General features: G+C 38.5%; 1 protein-coding gene across 2 annotated transcripts in view; it reads right to left on the bottom strand.

Annotated features, from left to right (window-relative positions):
- Positions 1 to 15,551, bottom strand: part of LOC124070203 (gamma-aminobutyric acid receptor subunit beta-2) — a 337,631-nt gene continuing 322,080 nt past the window's right edge. For both annotated transcript variants that reach the window (XM_046409861.1, XM_046409860.1), the window contains exons 6-10: positions 7,629 to 7,766; positions 5,487 to 5,639; positions 3,622 to 3,866; positions 2,667 to 2,807; positions 1 to 2,206 (exon numbers count right to left, since the gene is read on the bottom strand). In XM_046409861.1, coding sequence (XP_046265817.1) covers positions 1,859 to 2,206; positions 2,667 to 2,807; positions 3,622 to 3,866; positions 5,487 to 5,639; positions 7,629 to 7,766 — 1,025 coding nt within the window. In that variant the 3' untranslated portion in view covers positions 1 to 1,858. The remainder of the gene's footprint in view (positions 2,207 to 2,666; positions 2,808 to 3,621; positions 3,867 to 5,486; positions 5,640 to 7,628; positions 7,767 to 15,551) is intronic.

The following is a 15,551-nucleotide window of genomic DNA, read 5'->3' as shown; positions in this document are numbered from 1 at the left end:
AGTGAACTCTAAAGAAGAACACGAGACAAAGCAGACAACAGCTCCAGATGCTAGTTCTCATTTCTCCATGTTTCCAAATTTCATTCTTTGATGAATGATTTGATACTTCGTGTGTGCACAGAAGAAGAGGCCATAACACAAGAGTTCATTCATATTCACAATGTGGCAAATCTATGGGAAAAGGAATAAGATAGTCATGTAATGCAGCCCTAGTTATATTTTTACCTTTCTGTAACTGAAACATAAAGTATGATCATATTCATATCAACAAAGTTCATTTTAAGACACCCCCTCATAAGCACCATGTATCAGAAGAACTACGGTACAGCCTCTATGGCTTTTAAGAACGTGTGCAAAATCTTTTAGAAAATCTACCTTTTGCACATAAAGTCAGAAGCACAGGATCAACAGTAAATAATCTGTAGTTATCTTTCATAAGTTAATTTTGAATTTACTGATATGTCCCTTAAGATCACCAGTCTATTTTTCAATCTGGAAACAATACATAAGTAAGAGACTTTACACCTATAATATAGTAATCTGGTTTAGGAGGCAGATACAATATTTAAACTCATTGGCGATAAAAAGAAAAATGATCTCCGTAAGAAAATTATGCTAAAACAAACAGATTTTTGATGATATTTGTGCTTTTTGTGCGTACTGGCCTTCTGATGGACCAACTGAGTCCTTTTAGCGTTGACATACAGTACATGCTCTTGAATTATCATAGCTAATAAAGTGACTTCTCGGCAGTTGTGAACATTTGTTTTTATCAGTATCTGAAAAAGTGAGAAGCTGAAAAGGGAGTTTTCTAGGTTTCTACCCTTTAATAATTGCTATACAGGTGATATTTACAAGTCTAAACTACGTTCATCAGATACAGTCCTCCTCAAAGACATCCATACCATGTGTTTGTGCTTTGGGGTTAAATCCAAAATCATTAATTACAGATATATAAGTAAAGCCAATTTGGCTGAAGATAAATATTTGATATTTTCTTTATTACATATTTCTCTTTCACACTTTTTGTTTTTACCCTATGCTACTCTGAACAGTTTGATATTATGAACAGGACACAATAAAGACAAGTTATTAGCTATGTTATTTTTATGCTTTTTTTTATGCCATTTGTGACCTTCAACAGGCTTCTTTAGTGCAATCTGAGTTAAAACCTGGAAGTTTTAAAATGATCCTACATGATATCAGTTAATGCCACCTCATTTAAGTGGTTTATGAACTGAGAAAATGTTCAAAAATTAATTATATAGTTCTCCTTATATATTAAAGTAGAAAAAGACTGATTTGAAATTTCTTTCAAATGACATGATATTGTAAATTGTGAACTTCATGCCCTTATATATTAGTACGAAATTAATTTTAGTAACAATACATTTTGATTCTTTGACATATTGAAACATAGAAAACCCTGTTGACCTGAACTTGCTTCAGCACTTTTTAAGTAGTGTCAGTTAAAATAAATGATAATTAAAATGTGTCAACTTGTCAATTTGTAACTGATAAGATATTTTGGCAATGAACTATGTAGCAGTAAAACATGATAAAAACGTAAAAAAAAAAAAATGCAAACCAACATTTAAAAAATTCACAAAATGTGTAAAATTTTAAGCAGTTACTCAGGAACAGGCACCTTATATGTTTATAATCTCTCTTCTATAAGGTTTTCATGTGTTAGTCAGCAAACGTGGTATTCCAAGATATGACGGATCCAGTCCTGAATAGAATAATTCAGTCCAGTGTAACAAGATTACATAAAAAATGAAACAAACCAGATACAAACAAGAAATGAGCAACATATTTTGCTGTTTGTTCCTGCCCTCACTGATGTCCTTGTTTTCTTTTAATTGACATAGTAAAGCCAGTAAACAATGTTGAAGAAGGAAAAGACAGTTGGGAAGATCATCCTCGACCATTTGTCAATAGAGTTTACGTCAGTCAAGTCTGGGATGGTGATCTTCAGCTGTGAAGCACGCCTCCGTAGTCTGCTCTTCTTTTGACTCATGTGGCACTCGAGCGTGTTTCGGCCAAAGTTGTGCCTGGCCAGTCCTCCTTTGCGGTACTGTAGAGTTGAGCTGTCGTATGTCAGCATGGTATTTCTTGGGTCATTGAGACCCAGAGCCAGCTCTGAAACACCCATGTCATTCTTGATGTCGAGGGTGCCCAAAAGGATGTTTTCATGTGGGTCCATCTGCCCAAGGAAAATAGTTATTTTTGTCTAGTGTATTAATACATTTAACAGAAATTTTCCTCAAATGAATCACATTTCACTAAAGATAATAAAAAAATGAAAGTATGAAAAGTACCAATATGTTATTTTAAAGAGGTGGAGACCAATTCAGGATATATTAATTAAATGTGGTTGAATTAATTACATGTAATGTGAAAAGAGTTGTTCCTACAAATCCAAAAAAAATTACCATTACCTATTTTTAACTCCAAATCAATGCTTATGTTACTTTGTGTCTGCTGGATGTGTAGCCAGTGAATGTTTGGTAGCACATTCCCAAGATCAATCTTATAATGTGAAAATATGTTAATGTTTGGTTTACATAGTTAGTTCTACTGCTGCTTTAAATTACAACTCTAGTAGTTTATCCAGTGAATATAGCAGCAGGAGTAGATTAACCCATTTTGACTTTTTGCGGTACCTTATTCTTTTGATCGCCAAGTCCAATTGCTGCATCATCCACAAAGATTGGTTCCCACATTGTGTCATGACCATCAAGATCCCTTTGTTTCATCCTTGCATACAGAGTATCATCTCTGCCAACTACATTCCCCACCAGCCACTGCAAGCAAACAGAATTGCCATTGTTTTATTTGTGTGGGTGGGTAAAAGCTTGGCAACATTGTACATTTTATGAAATAATGAAGTCCTTGTGTGAACAAGTAACTGCAAATACTTTTGGATATCAACTGCATTCCAGAGTTTTGGTAGAGTTTGTCTTGCTCTTTTATTGTTATGGGAGGATTTAAGTCTAGTTCTACTTTCCTCCTTTGCTTTCACTAGAAGTCATAGGATATTAATGAATGTTCAGTTCCAAACAATGTTTGTATTCAACTGATATCAGCATTTCCATGTGCAGCCATATTATTGTAGCCATTCTGGATCTCTGCTATTAAGCATTTGGTTCATGTCAGCTGAGAGAACAAAACTGGAAAATGAACACAACTCTTGCAAGACAGAGAGCCAAGTGGATCAGAGACCTTCTTTCTCTCTGTTTCAGCTGGCAACATATCACACTCTAACAGGGATAGAACAAGCTTATTAGCCTGGCTTTACTTGGCACAGTGAAGGCAAGAAACACTGGGTTAGCCCTCCATTCGAAGTGGTGACATTTCTTTTCCTTTCAAGTAATTACTTTGAGCTCCTTAGACAGCTTTATGAATAATTAACTTAAAAATTGATTGCGTGGTAAAGAAAATATTTTATTATGTGAATCTCAAGTAAAGAAAACCGATTTCATTATTAAATGTGGGAGCTCATGAAGACAATGTGCTTAGAATTTTCAGACAAAATATTTCAAATCTTGGGAGAATCAGTCCTTTCTAAATGAAAATAAAAGTTTTATACACTACAGAGGAGAGCTAAGCTATTCTTACCTTGTTTGGATCCATCCTCATCTTTTCATTGTTGGCTGTAGCAGTTTTCTCAGCTGCCCTTTTCTGACGCTGAGGGCCCCGTCCAAAGAATATGTAGTTTACCAGCGCATACTCCAACAGAGCCAAGAAGACAAAGACGAAGCAGCCCATGAGGTACATGTCTATGGCCTTGACATAGGGAATTTTGGGGAGGGTCTCCCTCAGGTGGGTGTTAATAGTCGTCATGGTGAGCACCGTGGTAATACCTGGTGGAGAAAGACCATATTCATTACTTTACTGCAGAAAGAGTGTCAATCAAAAACGTTAAAATAGTAATAATAAAAAAAAAGTTGGTATTGAATGCATGACAGTTTTAATCCTTCCAACTGCAAGACACTTTTATGATCAGCTTGATATCATGCCTGTGCCTCATTAAGCTTGTCAGGATCAATGAAACCAAGGGGCTTACTCCCATGACTTCAAATTATGCGATGGGAGACAAACTAAAAGATGTGCACCTGAAGACCTGAAGCGGTGCAGTGATTTGAAATTCAAATGTCTACCTTGGTCTTGTTCATTAGTGGGAGAACGCCTACTGAGAAAAGTTGTAGATAGTTTTCAAAATCCTCACCCAGCATGTGGTGGAGATACGTACTGTCAGATTCACTGTGCATATCTATGTGTTGAGTTTGTGCTTATTATGAGTGACACGCTAACTCTTGCTAGCAGTAATTTAATTTAACATTCTTGTCATTTTAGCAAAGCACTGGCTCTTGAATGTAGTGTGCTTAATATAGTGTGTGTCTATGGCATTATCTATACGCAGGAATTAAAGATGATCCTAAAGCTTAAGTATGATTTTCCATACTTGTTTAAATAATAGTGTTCTTAGCTCCTATAGGGATCGCAAACCATCCCCCATGCATCTGTACATTCTACTTAGAAATCACATGAAGCTTGATTATTTAAGGCCATTTCTATTAAGAGTGTCAGTAAACAATTACTAAATTATTATACAGCTGTCACAAAGCTGTCAGGTGACCACCGCTCAAAATAGGATTCAGGCAATTTTCCCAAGCTGTTGCTGGAAGAGCTTAACAATAACAACAAAGGATTTCTGCAGCACAGTGGCCATGTGATTCAGCCATTACAGGTCCATTTTAATGCCTGAAACCAGGTCAGAGTAAAGTGGTTCCTGAATCCAGTGTAGATTGGGGGGGTCACCAAACATTCCCAACTCCGTTGACCTGCCTCCATTATGGAACATTACCTTTTTTTTCTTTCATTAAATCCCTTGTATGCCCCCCTCCCCCATCACTAAATGCAGCTCAGTCGTCAATCAGCGAAATTGCCTTGTCGACTAAAGCGAGGGATGGGTAGAAGGACGGATGGAGCCAGGTGAAAAGAAGGCAGGGAGCTTCAGATAAACACAAAATAAGCTAGAAGCTCAATACAAATCACAAAGGCTAGATGAAGTTTACATAATCGAGAATGACGGGGGGTGGGGGTTTGACTAAAGTTTTACCTACTCACCTCATGCAGTTGCATTTTATATAGGACATGGGTCAAGGAGGTCTTCTCCAAACTAATACTTTTCCTTTGGGAGTATATTCAGTGTTTCTTCTTTCTTGCCTGACTTGATATATGCTCTAAATCTTATTTTTTTTTCTTCCTCAACTTGACATCCACAGTGTTTCCTGTCTGTATTTGCCCTTCAAGTGAATGACGTGAATGTTATGAGGCAGAATTGGGAAAAAAATAAGAATTGCTTTCTCTTGGATTTCCCCGGTCAGTCTATTTCAGTGCCAGGGCAATCTTCTTCTAAGTGTCCACCCCTGTCCTAATGTGTCCTGCCTATCTGTCTATATTTGTACTGCTGACCTCACCTAGAGCCACTCTGGCAGCGGAGGCATCATAGTTGATCCAGAAGGAGACCCAGGAGAGGATGGTGATAAGTATAGAAGGCATGTATGTCTGCAGGATGAAGTACCCGATGTTTCTCTTCAGCTTAAAACTCAGGGATAGACGAGGGTACGCACCTGCAGAGACAGGACAGGGGAAGTCAAAAAAAAAAAGAAAAAGAAAAAAAAGCATGCAGAAGCAGTCTTAGCTAATTAATTTCCAGAATATTTTCCTTAGCTGCAAGGTATCCAGGACTTTGTTTTCTGATTTTAGAGATAAGGCTCCCTTATAGTGTCTGTCTCTCAGAAAGCCATAGAAATAAAGAAATACTTAAATTATGGACTATTACCTCCCTCCCACAAAGTAAAGTTTTTAAGCGAGCAAATCCTTACATTTCAGAGGAGAGAACTAATGCATGTCTGGCACTTTGGCTTCTTAAATGACCAAAACACTGATTATTAGCTTCGTCTGGAATTCTTTTTCTTTGGATTTACTAATCAATTAATCAGCTGCTTGTTTCAGTACTACAGTCTTGCACAATGTCTGCAGTGTAGTACAGTAAGTTGTGAGAATATCTTCAAATGTAGACTATACTTCATACTATAAATGACCACAACATACAACAATGTAGATGTGCACCCATATTACAGCCATATTTGTTGTCTGAACCGAATATCAGTGCTCTCTAGAATTACTCGTTCTATAATGCCTGTGCAAGAGGCCTGATGGTGTTTGATGGTTTGGCTGTTGGCCCCAAACACTTTTTTTGTGCTTATCTTTGCTCTATTTGAAATAAGTCCACAGCAGCAGCACACATATTTCCTTCCTTAGGGAATTGGCGGTGTGGTGCATTACAACTGAATGGGAAAAGGCACCACAAGAAGAGCTGCAGTACATTGCAACATACAGTTAGACAATTATGCAGAAACAGAAAGGGGCGAGGGAGGGAGGAAGATTAAGTCTTTTTAATGATAGCACCAACAATCCATCAGCCACAGCTCATCTTAGCATGTCACCACTGCCTTTTCAGTTGGCTAATGTGAGCACGAGCCACAGAGAATCACTGGATTATTTCTTTATGAAGTGAGGGAGCAACCTGAGTAGAAAATTGGATGGAGGATGGAGCTACAGCAGTATCATATTTATTATTCATAAGGATAACAATGACATTGCCCATCCTTGGAGTGAAACATGACACTTGTATTGGATAAATGCCCAGGCACTTGTGCTGACGTTTGCATCTCTGAGTGACCCTCCCAGGTCAGTCCCTTCTTTATCACAATTGGCAGATAAAAGGGAATCCCCGTCTACCACATCTCAGTATGAGATAATAAAATCCGGCACACTGCAAGGATATAGTTGAGTGGACTTACTTGCATGCATCTTGATGGACAACAAACGCACACACACACACACACCTGCTCGCAAACATTGTGCATTCATCATTAATAGGATTGTGTGGAATGTGTGACCCCTGCAGACAAAACGAATCCTCTAATTGGCTGAGTTTCTTTGGTCTATTGCATACATGCTCTGCATCTCATTCAGGACACTACCCAGCAACTGTAATCAGCAGAACTGCTGTCCCGCTTACATTTGCTCACTTGCATGACAAATTCATGACTAAGAAAATGCAGAGGACATGAATATTTCATTGTATCAGACAGCATTCTCTTTGTTTATTGCTGCTAAATAAGTCATGGTGTCTTCTGTCTCCCAGGACAGTGTTTCACCCGATGGTTTGTATGTGGGTTTGTACATTTGCATAACAGTTTGCCTTTCTGGAAATTACTGAATTATATTTTCATATTAATAAGTGCAAACAATGAAATGAGTCAATGTTTATGAATTGCCATATTGGCCTCTCTGCAATGGCATGATGATAATGAAATAACCCAGAGAGAAAGAAAATAATTAAAGGGCTTTTTAATGGAAATAGAAGCAAAGTAATAAGAGTGTGTATGTACAAAAATATAACATATATGCTTCACGATAAATGAACATTATTTCAGAACTAATAATACTGGATTGCATTATGTTGTCTGTTTAATCCTGTACAATCAGCTAACTCAAGCCTAACTTGCTTTCTTTCATACCTGGTGTGATTCATGGATTTCAGCCATTACCTGTGGAGAAGACGACATTCTTGGAGATGAGCTTATGGTCCACAATGGAAAACTGGGGCAGTTCAATCTTGTCCACGCCCGTTACTGCATTGTCTCCTCCGCGCCAGTAGAACTCAATGTCATCTGTAGTGTAACCATCTGAGAAAGGATACAGAGAGCAGGAATTACAGAGGACTGTTAATGGTCTGTATGTATATGTTCATAATCATGTCCCATCTGGATCCTGCACAGTTCAGTTAATTAATCACTTGGCACTTGATTAGGTTTACATTTGTCATCATTTTAAATTGTGCTGACGGCAGACTGAATATGGGCTTATCCACAAGGATGACTCTTAAATTATACCTACGTTTTGTGCACATGCATTTGGAGTATGACTACTTTTGCTGTTTTGCTATGACTACATGCCTCTCGTATATTAAGGAAAAACATGTGTTGGCTAAGGTGGACCTGACTGGTGAGTGAATAGAAGTGTGTGACTTCAGATGATGTAACTGGTTCAAAAATTGTTTTTTTTTTTTGTGCTTTAAAGAAACACAGCCACAACATGATTATTTTACATTCCATAGTATCCACTTTTGTGCTGTTATCTCTTCTTGACCCCTCATTTGTGACAGTAACCACTGAAACACACTGTTGGGTAATGAATTTTTTAACAGTTTTTTTTTTTTTTGATTCATGAGCACTCACATTTCAGCTGTCCAGTACAAAGTCCATACATAGTGGACCACTAAACTGCTCCACATCAGTTCCATCAACCTGATATACCCAAGAGCAATGCTCATGCTGACGTCTTGGTACTGTATTCTTGACAATAATTAAATTATGAAAAAGCCTGTTAAAACTATGAATTATGAAATCCATTTGAACATTTAACATTCCACACAGTAGCTGGGGGAACCCCTCACATATGAACTAAATATATATGAGTCGACTTTATTATGTTTTGTCCCATGAGCAACTCAATTATTTAATACCAAGAGCAAGAATGATTAAATAACCAGGTCTGGCATCCATTTTCATTACTAAAACCCAATAAAATCTGCAAAGGGACAAGAAGCATGTCCATTAATATTAATCTGAACCAAACCTACTTGTTCTTTTGCTCTCATTTTGGCCAAATCAGTGGAGACATGGACAGCAAAGCTACTAGTGGGCAGGAGCAATAAATGATTGAGTAACACGGTACTCTTATAGCTCAAGATAAGTACAGTTGCAAGAGGAAAAGCAGAAAATCTTCATTAGACCATGAAACTTGGCTCTTGCATAATCTACTGCCTACTGTCTGCTGTAGTTGTCATGTCTGCTGACTCCAGGGCATAGTATGTGAGTATTGGCCTCAGTGAGAGGAGAGGAAGATGTTGAGGAGACAAGGAGAGACAGGAGACAGCTGGGGTTAGTACACTTTTTTGTAGAAGGGTGGCTCACAACTAAAGCTCAAACTATGTGAAACTCAATTTAAACCACAAACCCGTGCGTGTTTGAAAGCCGCTTTAAATACTACTGAACCCATCATAGTAATAAACCATGACAGAAGGCTGACCAGAAAAAAAAAAAAAAGCCTGCAAAGCAACATGCACAGAGACAACCTTGTTTTCCAACACAAATGCCATTGGTGCTTTATTGTTTTGACATTTTTTGTTGTTGTTGTTTTTCCCCTCTGTCTTCAAATAGATGTGACACAAAGCTTGTGTTGTTCTTATAGTGCTACACAGTTAGGATAATATATTTTGCACGTAGCACAATAGTGACACTAGATCATCTCAGAGCTCTGACAGCTCATCACGTTGAGTGTACCGAAGTGCGAACTTGCTCGAGTGAGATGCAAGAGGTCAAGACTTGAAGTACGTTTGTCTGCCTCAAGACAAACAACTGAATATTGCAGTCTTACGCATGAAACTGATAAAACTGTTCACTTGCTCCCAATGTGCATGTGTAGTATTGCGTTTTTGGTAATAGCAGGACATGGATTAAACAACACTCTGGAATATTTTCAGCAACTCAACATGCAACGTAATAATCATTTGTGATGGTTGCAACAGTTGTTACAATGGCATGTTTTATACAAAGGGGATTTGCATGGATGTTAGCTGAGTTTGCGTGAGCGAGGCATTTGATTGCCTCCGTGGAAGTTGACTCTCCTTTTTTTTTTTGGATTAGGGCTTGTGTGACCATGACTCTGTCGAATGTTGATGATGGGGAGATTTAGCTACAAAGTGAATGAACATGTTTGCTTTGCATGACAGCCTGTGTGTGTCAAACAGTGGTGATGACGGGGTTGGGCCAGGATGAGGAATGAAAGTATGTGTGACTGAACTCCCACAATGTTTCATTGACTTGTGCATACATTATAGAACATTATACCATGCGCCTGTCCCCCGCCACTTTCTTCTGTTTGATTACACTCCTTTCCTTCCTTCCTTGGTTATTTCTCTGTCATAACTGGTCTTACATGTCCATCTATCTTTCACTTCCTCTCCTTCTTCCTCCCCCATACCCTGCTCTGCTTAATTAATACTTGTGTGACCTATTTAGTTGCTCTGAATTATTAAGGCTGACTCTTCAGTTCGCTGCTTTCAACACCCTCACACTCTGACATTCCCTGTTCCTTGTGACGAAATTGGTTCACTGTGTTCCAAAATAGTAAACCACATTTTCCTTCATTTTTTCTCTCCAAGACATCCATGTACTGCAAAGTTTTGGTAGTCATGTCAAATCTTCTTCTTCATCATCATTGTCATCATCTTACATGAGACATAATCAATAAAATCTCAAAGGCAATAAGTAGCCAGGAAGGATGGTAAAATGAGATTGATGTGTTCTATTCCCTCAGTTCCAGTAAAAAAATAAAATAAAATAAAACAAAAAAGCCTGGCAACTGCATTTTTGAACCAACAGCAGACGATTAAGTGCTCCTCTGCTAAGTGCAGAGTATGAGGAAATTAGATTATTCTAGATGGGATGAAATAAAGGCAGGTCAGGCCAGGGGCAGACAGAAATAACTTAATTTTGGATACATTTCTTAAGTGATCCAACTACAACTGAATAACTCTCCTCCACTTGAAACTGAAAATTTAAACTTCATTTCCAGCAGATAGTCCCCAGAGAATGAAAGCTCATTTTACTGGTGACTCCTTGATCCACCAGGGTCAAATTTTCACCTGTACATTGATCTGTAAACCAGATTTGCATTAAATCTATTAACAATCATTTTCTCAAGAGGATGAACCCTTTCTATTTTGCATATTACATGAGCTTCCTGTAGTAACATGTCAAAGCCACTTAACTCCTTTGTTTCTACGTCACTGAGGCTGACTTTGCACTTTTGCATCACTTTGCTTTCATACTAATGTTATTACATCACAGTGTTTGACACAGATAGATCGTCCTGATTACCATCCTGAAATTATTAGTGAGAGTGAAAAATGAAGGAGGAAAAAAGACATGATGTGCAATACATCACAGACGAGAGGAACTTAGTCTACATATATCTATTAACTATGACAAAGAGGAAATTAGCTCCTTGATTCCTCAGTGGCATAGACGCAAACTCATCCCTTCAGTAGAAAAAAGTGTGTGACAATGTGTATTGTACACTAACACAAAGTCTTCTCTCAGATTCCAAAGTCTGCGAGTGTTGGCAGCCCAAAAATAAATGAAATTGTTCATGATAGCATCAGAGGAGATAGCAATACAATACTAAAGCTATTTAACTGGGACTTTGGCATATCTCCCTGACCAAATCTGACTCCAGGCCTTTTTATCAAGCTTATGAAATAATGTCTCAGTTGATTTGTTTTAATGGGCAAAGAAGGGGTTTGGAGGGAGATAAAACACTGGCTTTGATATTACCCTGGGCAAAACACAATGAGTGACAAAGTTCTTTTTTTTTAACTTAAGTGAATGGTGCTATGAAACAACATCCATCCATCCATTTTCTATACCGCTTATCCATCAGGGTCGCGGGGGAGCTGGAGCCTATCCCAGCTGACTACGGGCGAGAGGCGGGGTACACCCTGGACTGGTTGCCAGTCAATCGCAGGGCCAACACACAAAGACAAACAACCACACACTCTCACACTCACACCTAGGGGCAATTTAGAGTAGCCAATTAACCTAATGTGCATGTTTTTGGTGTTGTGAGAGGAAGCCGGAGTACCCGAAGAAAACCCACACAGGCACAGGGAGAACATGCAAACTCCACATAGAAGGGCCCAGACCAGGATTCGAACCTGGGACCCTCTTGCTATGAGGTGACAGTGCTAACTACTGCACAACCGTGCTGCCCATGAAACAACATATACATGTAATAATGTATTATACAACAAGTAATTCTGACCAAGCAAACATGATTTTTTTTCAGTTAAATATTCTGGAATACAAACAAAATAAATGAAGTGCAGTTCGTGAATATTTCACTTATGTTGTTTATCAACGCATACATTCAGTCTCATTACAGAAAACATAATTGGCTGGCATCATGTTTCTCCTAAAACATATTTGCTGTTGCTAATTACTTGTACACAAACATAATTTCTAGGAAACAAGGTTGGACTTGTAGGTTTTGGAATGATTTGGCAAACTCCAGTTTACAAGAGAAAAGGCACATCAAGTCAATTCATGTTAAAAGAGAACAATTAGTGATGCATGAGTAAACACAAGTCCAGAGACAGAGACAAACACACCATAGCATCATCATAATAATACATGCATGCTTGCATGGACACACAAAAACATCCTCACTTTCACACACAAACTTACACAAATGGTCGCATGAAATAAAACCTCCCTGAACAAAGTCACCCACCCCTGTGAGCTGATAAGGCTACTTCACTCTATTCATCTGTTTCAGATGAATTTTTGATTCCATGCACTTCAAAGCGACTTTAATGTTTTTCCTGGTGTCCAATTAAAAATGTCTTTTGCGGTACACAGTGAGCTGCAGCTGACTGCCTGGACGGGGACACAACATCTAAAGATAACTTAAATAAATAAGCCATGCAAGCCCATGCGTACAAACCATTCACGCCCCAAAGGATGTGTGCAGTTTCTAAAAATGGGCCCTGATGGGCACAGATAGAAAGAGAGAGATAAGACGGTAGAAGTGGCTCTGTCCGTATGATGTGGATCGCTGGTGCAGAAAATACAACTATTACTTGGTAGAGACGCTGTAATGAAATGATAGTTTCATTGTGAGAGCACCGCAAGTGTGTGAAATAACAAACGTAATGTGCCTTTGACCCCCCCTCTGAGTCTATATGGAAATAAACACAGATGTCGTCATCTGTTTTAGTATGGATGTATGAGGATGTGAATGCATCAATGACTTTAAGTTTGTCTTAATTTTTTGTTTGATTTCTCTCTCTCAAAGCTTTTTTTTCAAAGCGCCAGTCACCCCTATGCTAACGCTAAAGCAGCTAATCAAGGCAAAAGTCCTTCAGTGTAGTATTCAGTGTTTAACAGCTGAGTGACCCCACTCTTGTTATGATTTATTAAGAAGGTGCACAGCTGCTGTACTTGTGAAGTCAGTGTTATATTTTTCACTACAATCAGCTTCCTGTGAAGGTAGAGCTACCATACAGCAGTGTATATACTGTACATAGTAAACTATGTAACAGTGACCCAGAACATCTGGGGTTTAACCCTTTTAAATAATGTAATAAATGGTATTTCCTTGCTCTGAGGTAAAATCTTGTGTGGCCTGCTATGCCAGGCTGGAGTCCTGGATTACGCATGCATTACAGAGATGCTGAGCAAGTAGCAACAAAACAAATACGGGGTGACAGGGCTTGGCATGCTAAGTTATAAAGCCAATCCTTATTCAATGCTGTTGAACATGAGTTCGGGGTAGTGTGGTATTAAAAGTCAGGTTTACCTTCCCTCATAATAAAAATAAGCCAGCAACTACGGTGTATTTCTGTTATGAAGTCCTTGGAGCAGTAAAAGCACTCCAGATAACAGCAGAGTCTGAAGAGAACAAGGAAATATATTCTGTACCTGCTATCAAATAATGTCTTCATACCCAGAGTGTAATAATTTTTTTTATCACTTAAATCTGTCTTAGTTATGGCCTGCTGTTATAGATAAGTCAACACAGAGCTGAGTTATGAGCAGAGAGTGAACACAGTGTCGAAGCTCTCCCCTGGTGATAAATTTGGAATGAGGTAAACCCAGTGAGATTTTCTAGAAGGAGAATTTCTCTTTCAGGACTGACCACACCCTGCGTTTTATAACACAAATGTATTTTTTACTTTGTCCTGACGATATCTCGAAGCACAAATGCATACCTTGGATCTTATTACACCCTGTTCTGATTTGTCCAAGCACCTGCCCTTACTGTGGTATTGCGTTCTGTTTTTTCTGTTGTTGGTCTGCTTGTGACATTTGTGTAGATCATTTGCTCATTTAGGATTAGTGAATCTGCTTTGTATGATTAGTGCTGTTGAAAGGTTCCCTGTGGAGTTTTTGACCTCTAAGAGCACTATACGGACTCAAGCATGCACACATGTGCATACACCAAGGTGGCACGGTCTTGCTAATGATTTCCCACAATTCCACTAATATACAAGTGGCAGTATGCAACAATGCACAAACAGAAGACAGGGTAGGGGAAGACTACAAGCCGGTAAGCATAACGTGGAAATTGAAATACTCTAAAACTAAGGTTGGCAAATGTTTTATAAGGAAGGAAAGGCATTTAGCACATTTGTTTGACTTAAGGGATACTCACTGCATTTTGCTGAGTAACACTGAAAATAAAAAACCTATCTTCTATCTTCTTTTTATCTTCTTTGCAAGAGAACTCAGTAGCCCTCCATGCTGTGGTTACCTGAACAGGTGGTAGGTTCCAGTAAATTAAGGTTGACAAGATAAAATAGCTGTCACTAGTCTGTAGTGGGGGAGCAGATGGCAGCTTGCTATGCTTGTATTTTTTCTTCAGCTTAAACTATTTTTTTTAACTTCCCAGGATTTGTTTCCTGGTTTCATTAATATTCTTGTTAATAAATGTTTTCTCCTTGCACGGACTCCTTGCTGGTGCTGTTTCTCTCATCATCCCCTGTAAAGTTTCCAGTGCCAAATAACATCTACTGCTCTTTAAATGACAACTAACTAAAATTACTTGGTTAAGGTCAGTCATGATTGTAATAAACCAAAGTTGACAGCTGTTAGGATACCAAACACAAGCCACAGTCTCCAGTGTCAGTCAAGGAGACCACGATGTTGTGGCAGTGTTTATGAATTTATTTGTTAATCTTTCTCATCCTTTATTTATTTATTCTAGCAATCTAAGTCACGGGTGAGCAATTTAAGAATGCACCAAGCCATTAGTTACAGGCAGGGCAGGAAACTGCCAGGGCTATTCAGAATAAATCACCTCTGCATCTAAACCACTGTAAGCATTAGGGTTTTCTATTTTTCCCTTCCCTTGTTCTGTGTAGACTTTCATTCATATCAAACAGGCTACAAACGATAAACATCAAACCCTCGTCTGAATCAGGACATGATCAAAATGAGAATAATTTGGTTGGCAAAATGTGTGTTGTGTTGTTCTCTCCAGGCTCAGCACGGCTGTAATATCCAGTGCAGCCTGAGAGGCGTTTGGGGTCTTCCTTACCGTCGTTTAACAAGTGACAGAGCTGTTTAAATTGGGAAAAAAGCACTAGTCAGATTTTTGGTGCATGACATTGATGTTTATAAGCTATGAATTAACTATTTTATAGAATTTGAAACAATATGCTGACCCCATCCCTACTCCCTGCACAAACTCATTGTGCATCAGTGCATGATTAAAAGATGGTAATTAATCCAGGCTCAGCAATTTAACTTTTGACTGAAATAGTTAGAGAAGGTCAGCACTGAAGGATGAAAGCCTGATCAATACATGAACATTATATTCAACCGGTCAAAGCTTATTAAATCAAA

Source organism: Scatophagus argus, chromosome 14, assembly GCF_020382885.2.
Source record: "Scatophagus argus isolate fScaArg1 chromosome 14, fScaArg1.pri, whole genome shotgun sequence".
In the NCBI taxonomy this organism is placed as follows: domain Eukaryota; kingdom Metazoa; phylum Chordata; class Actinopteri; family Scatophagidae; genus Scatophagus; species Scatophagus argus.
Note: the sequence above shows the minus strand (reverse complement) of the source record. Positions and strands in the feature narration are given on the sequence as shown.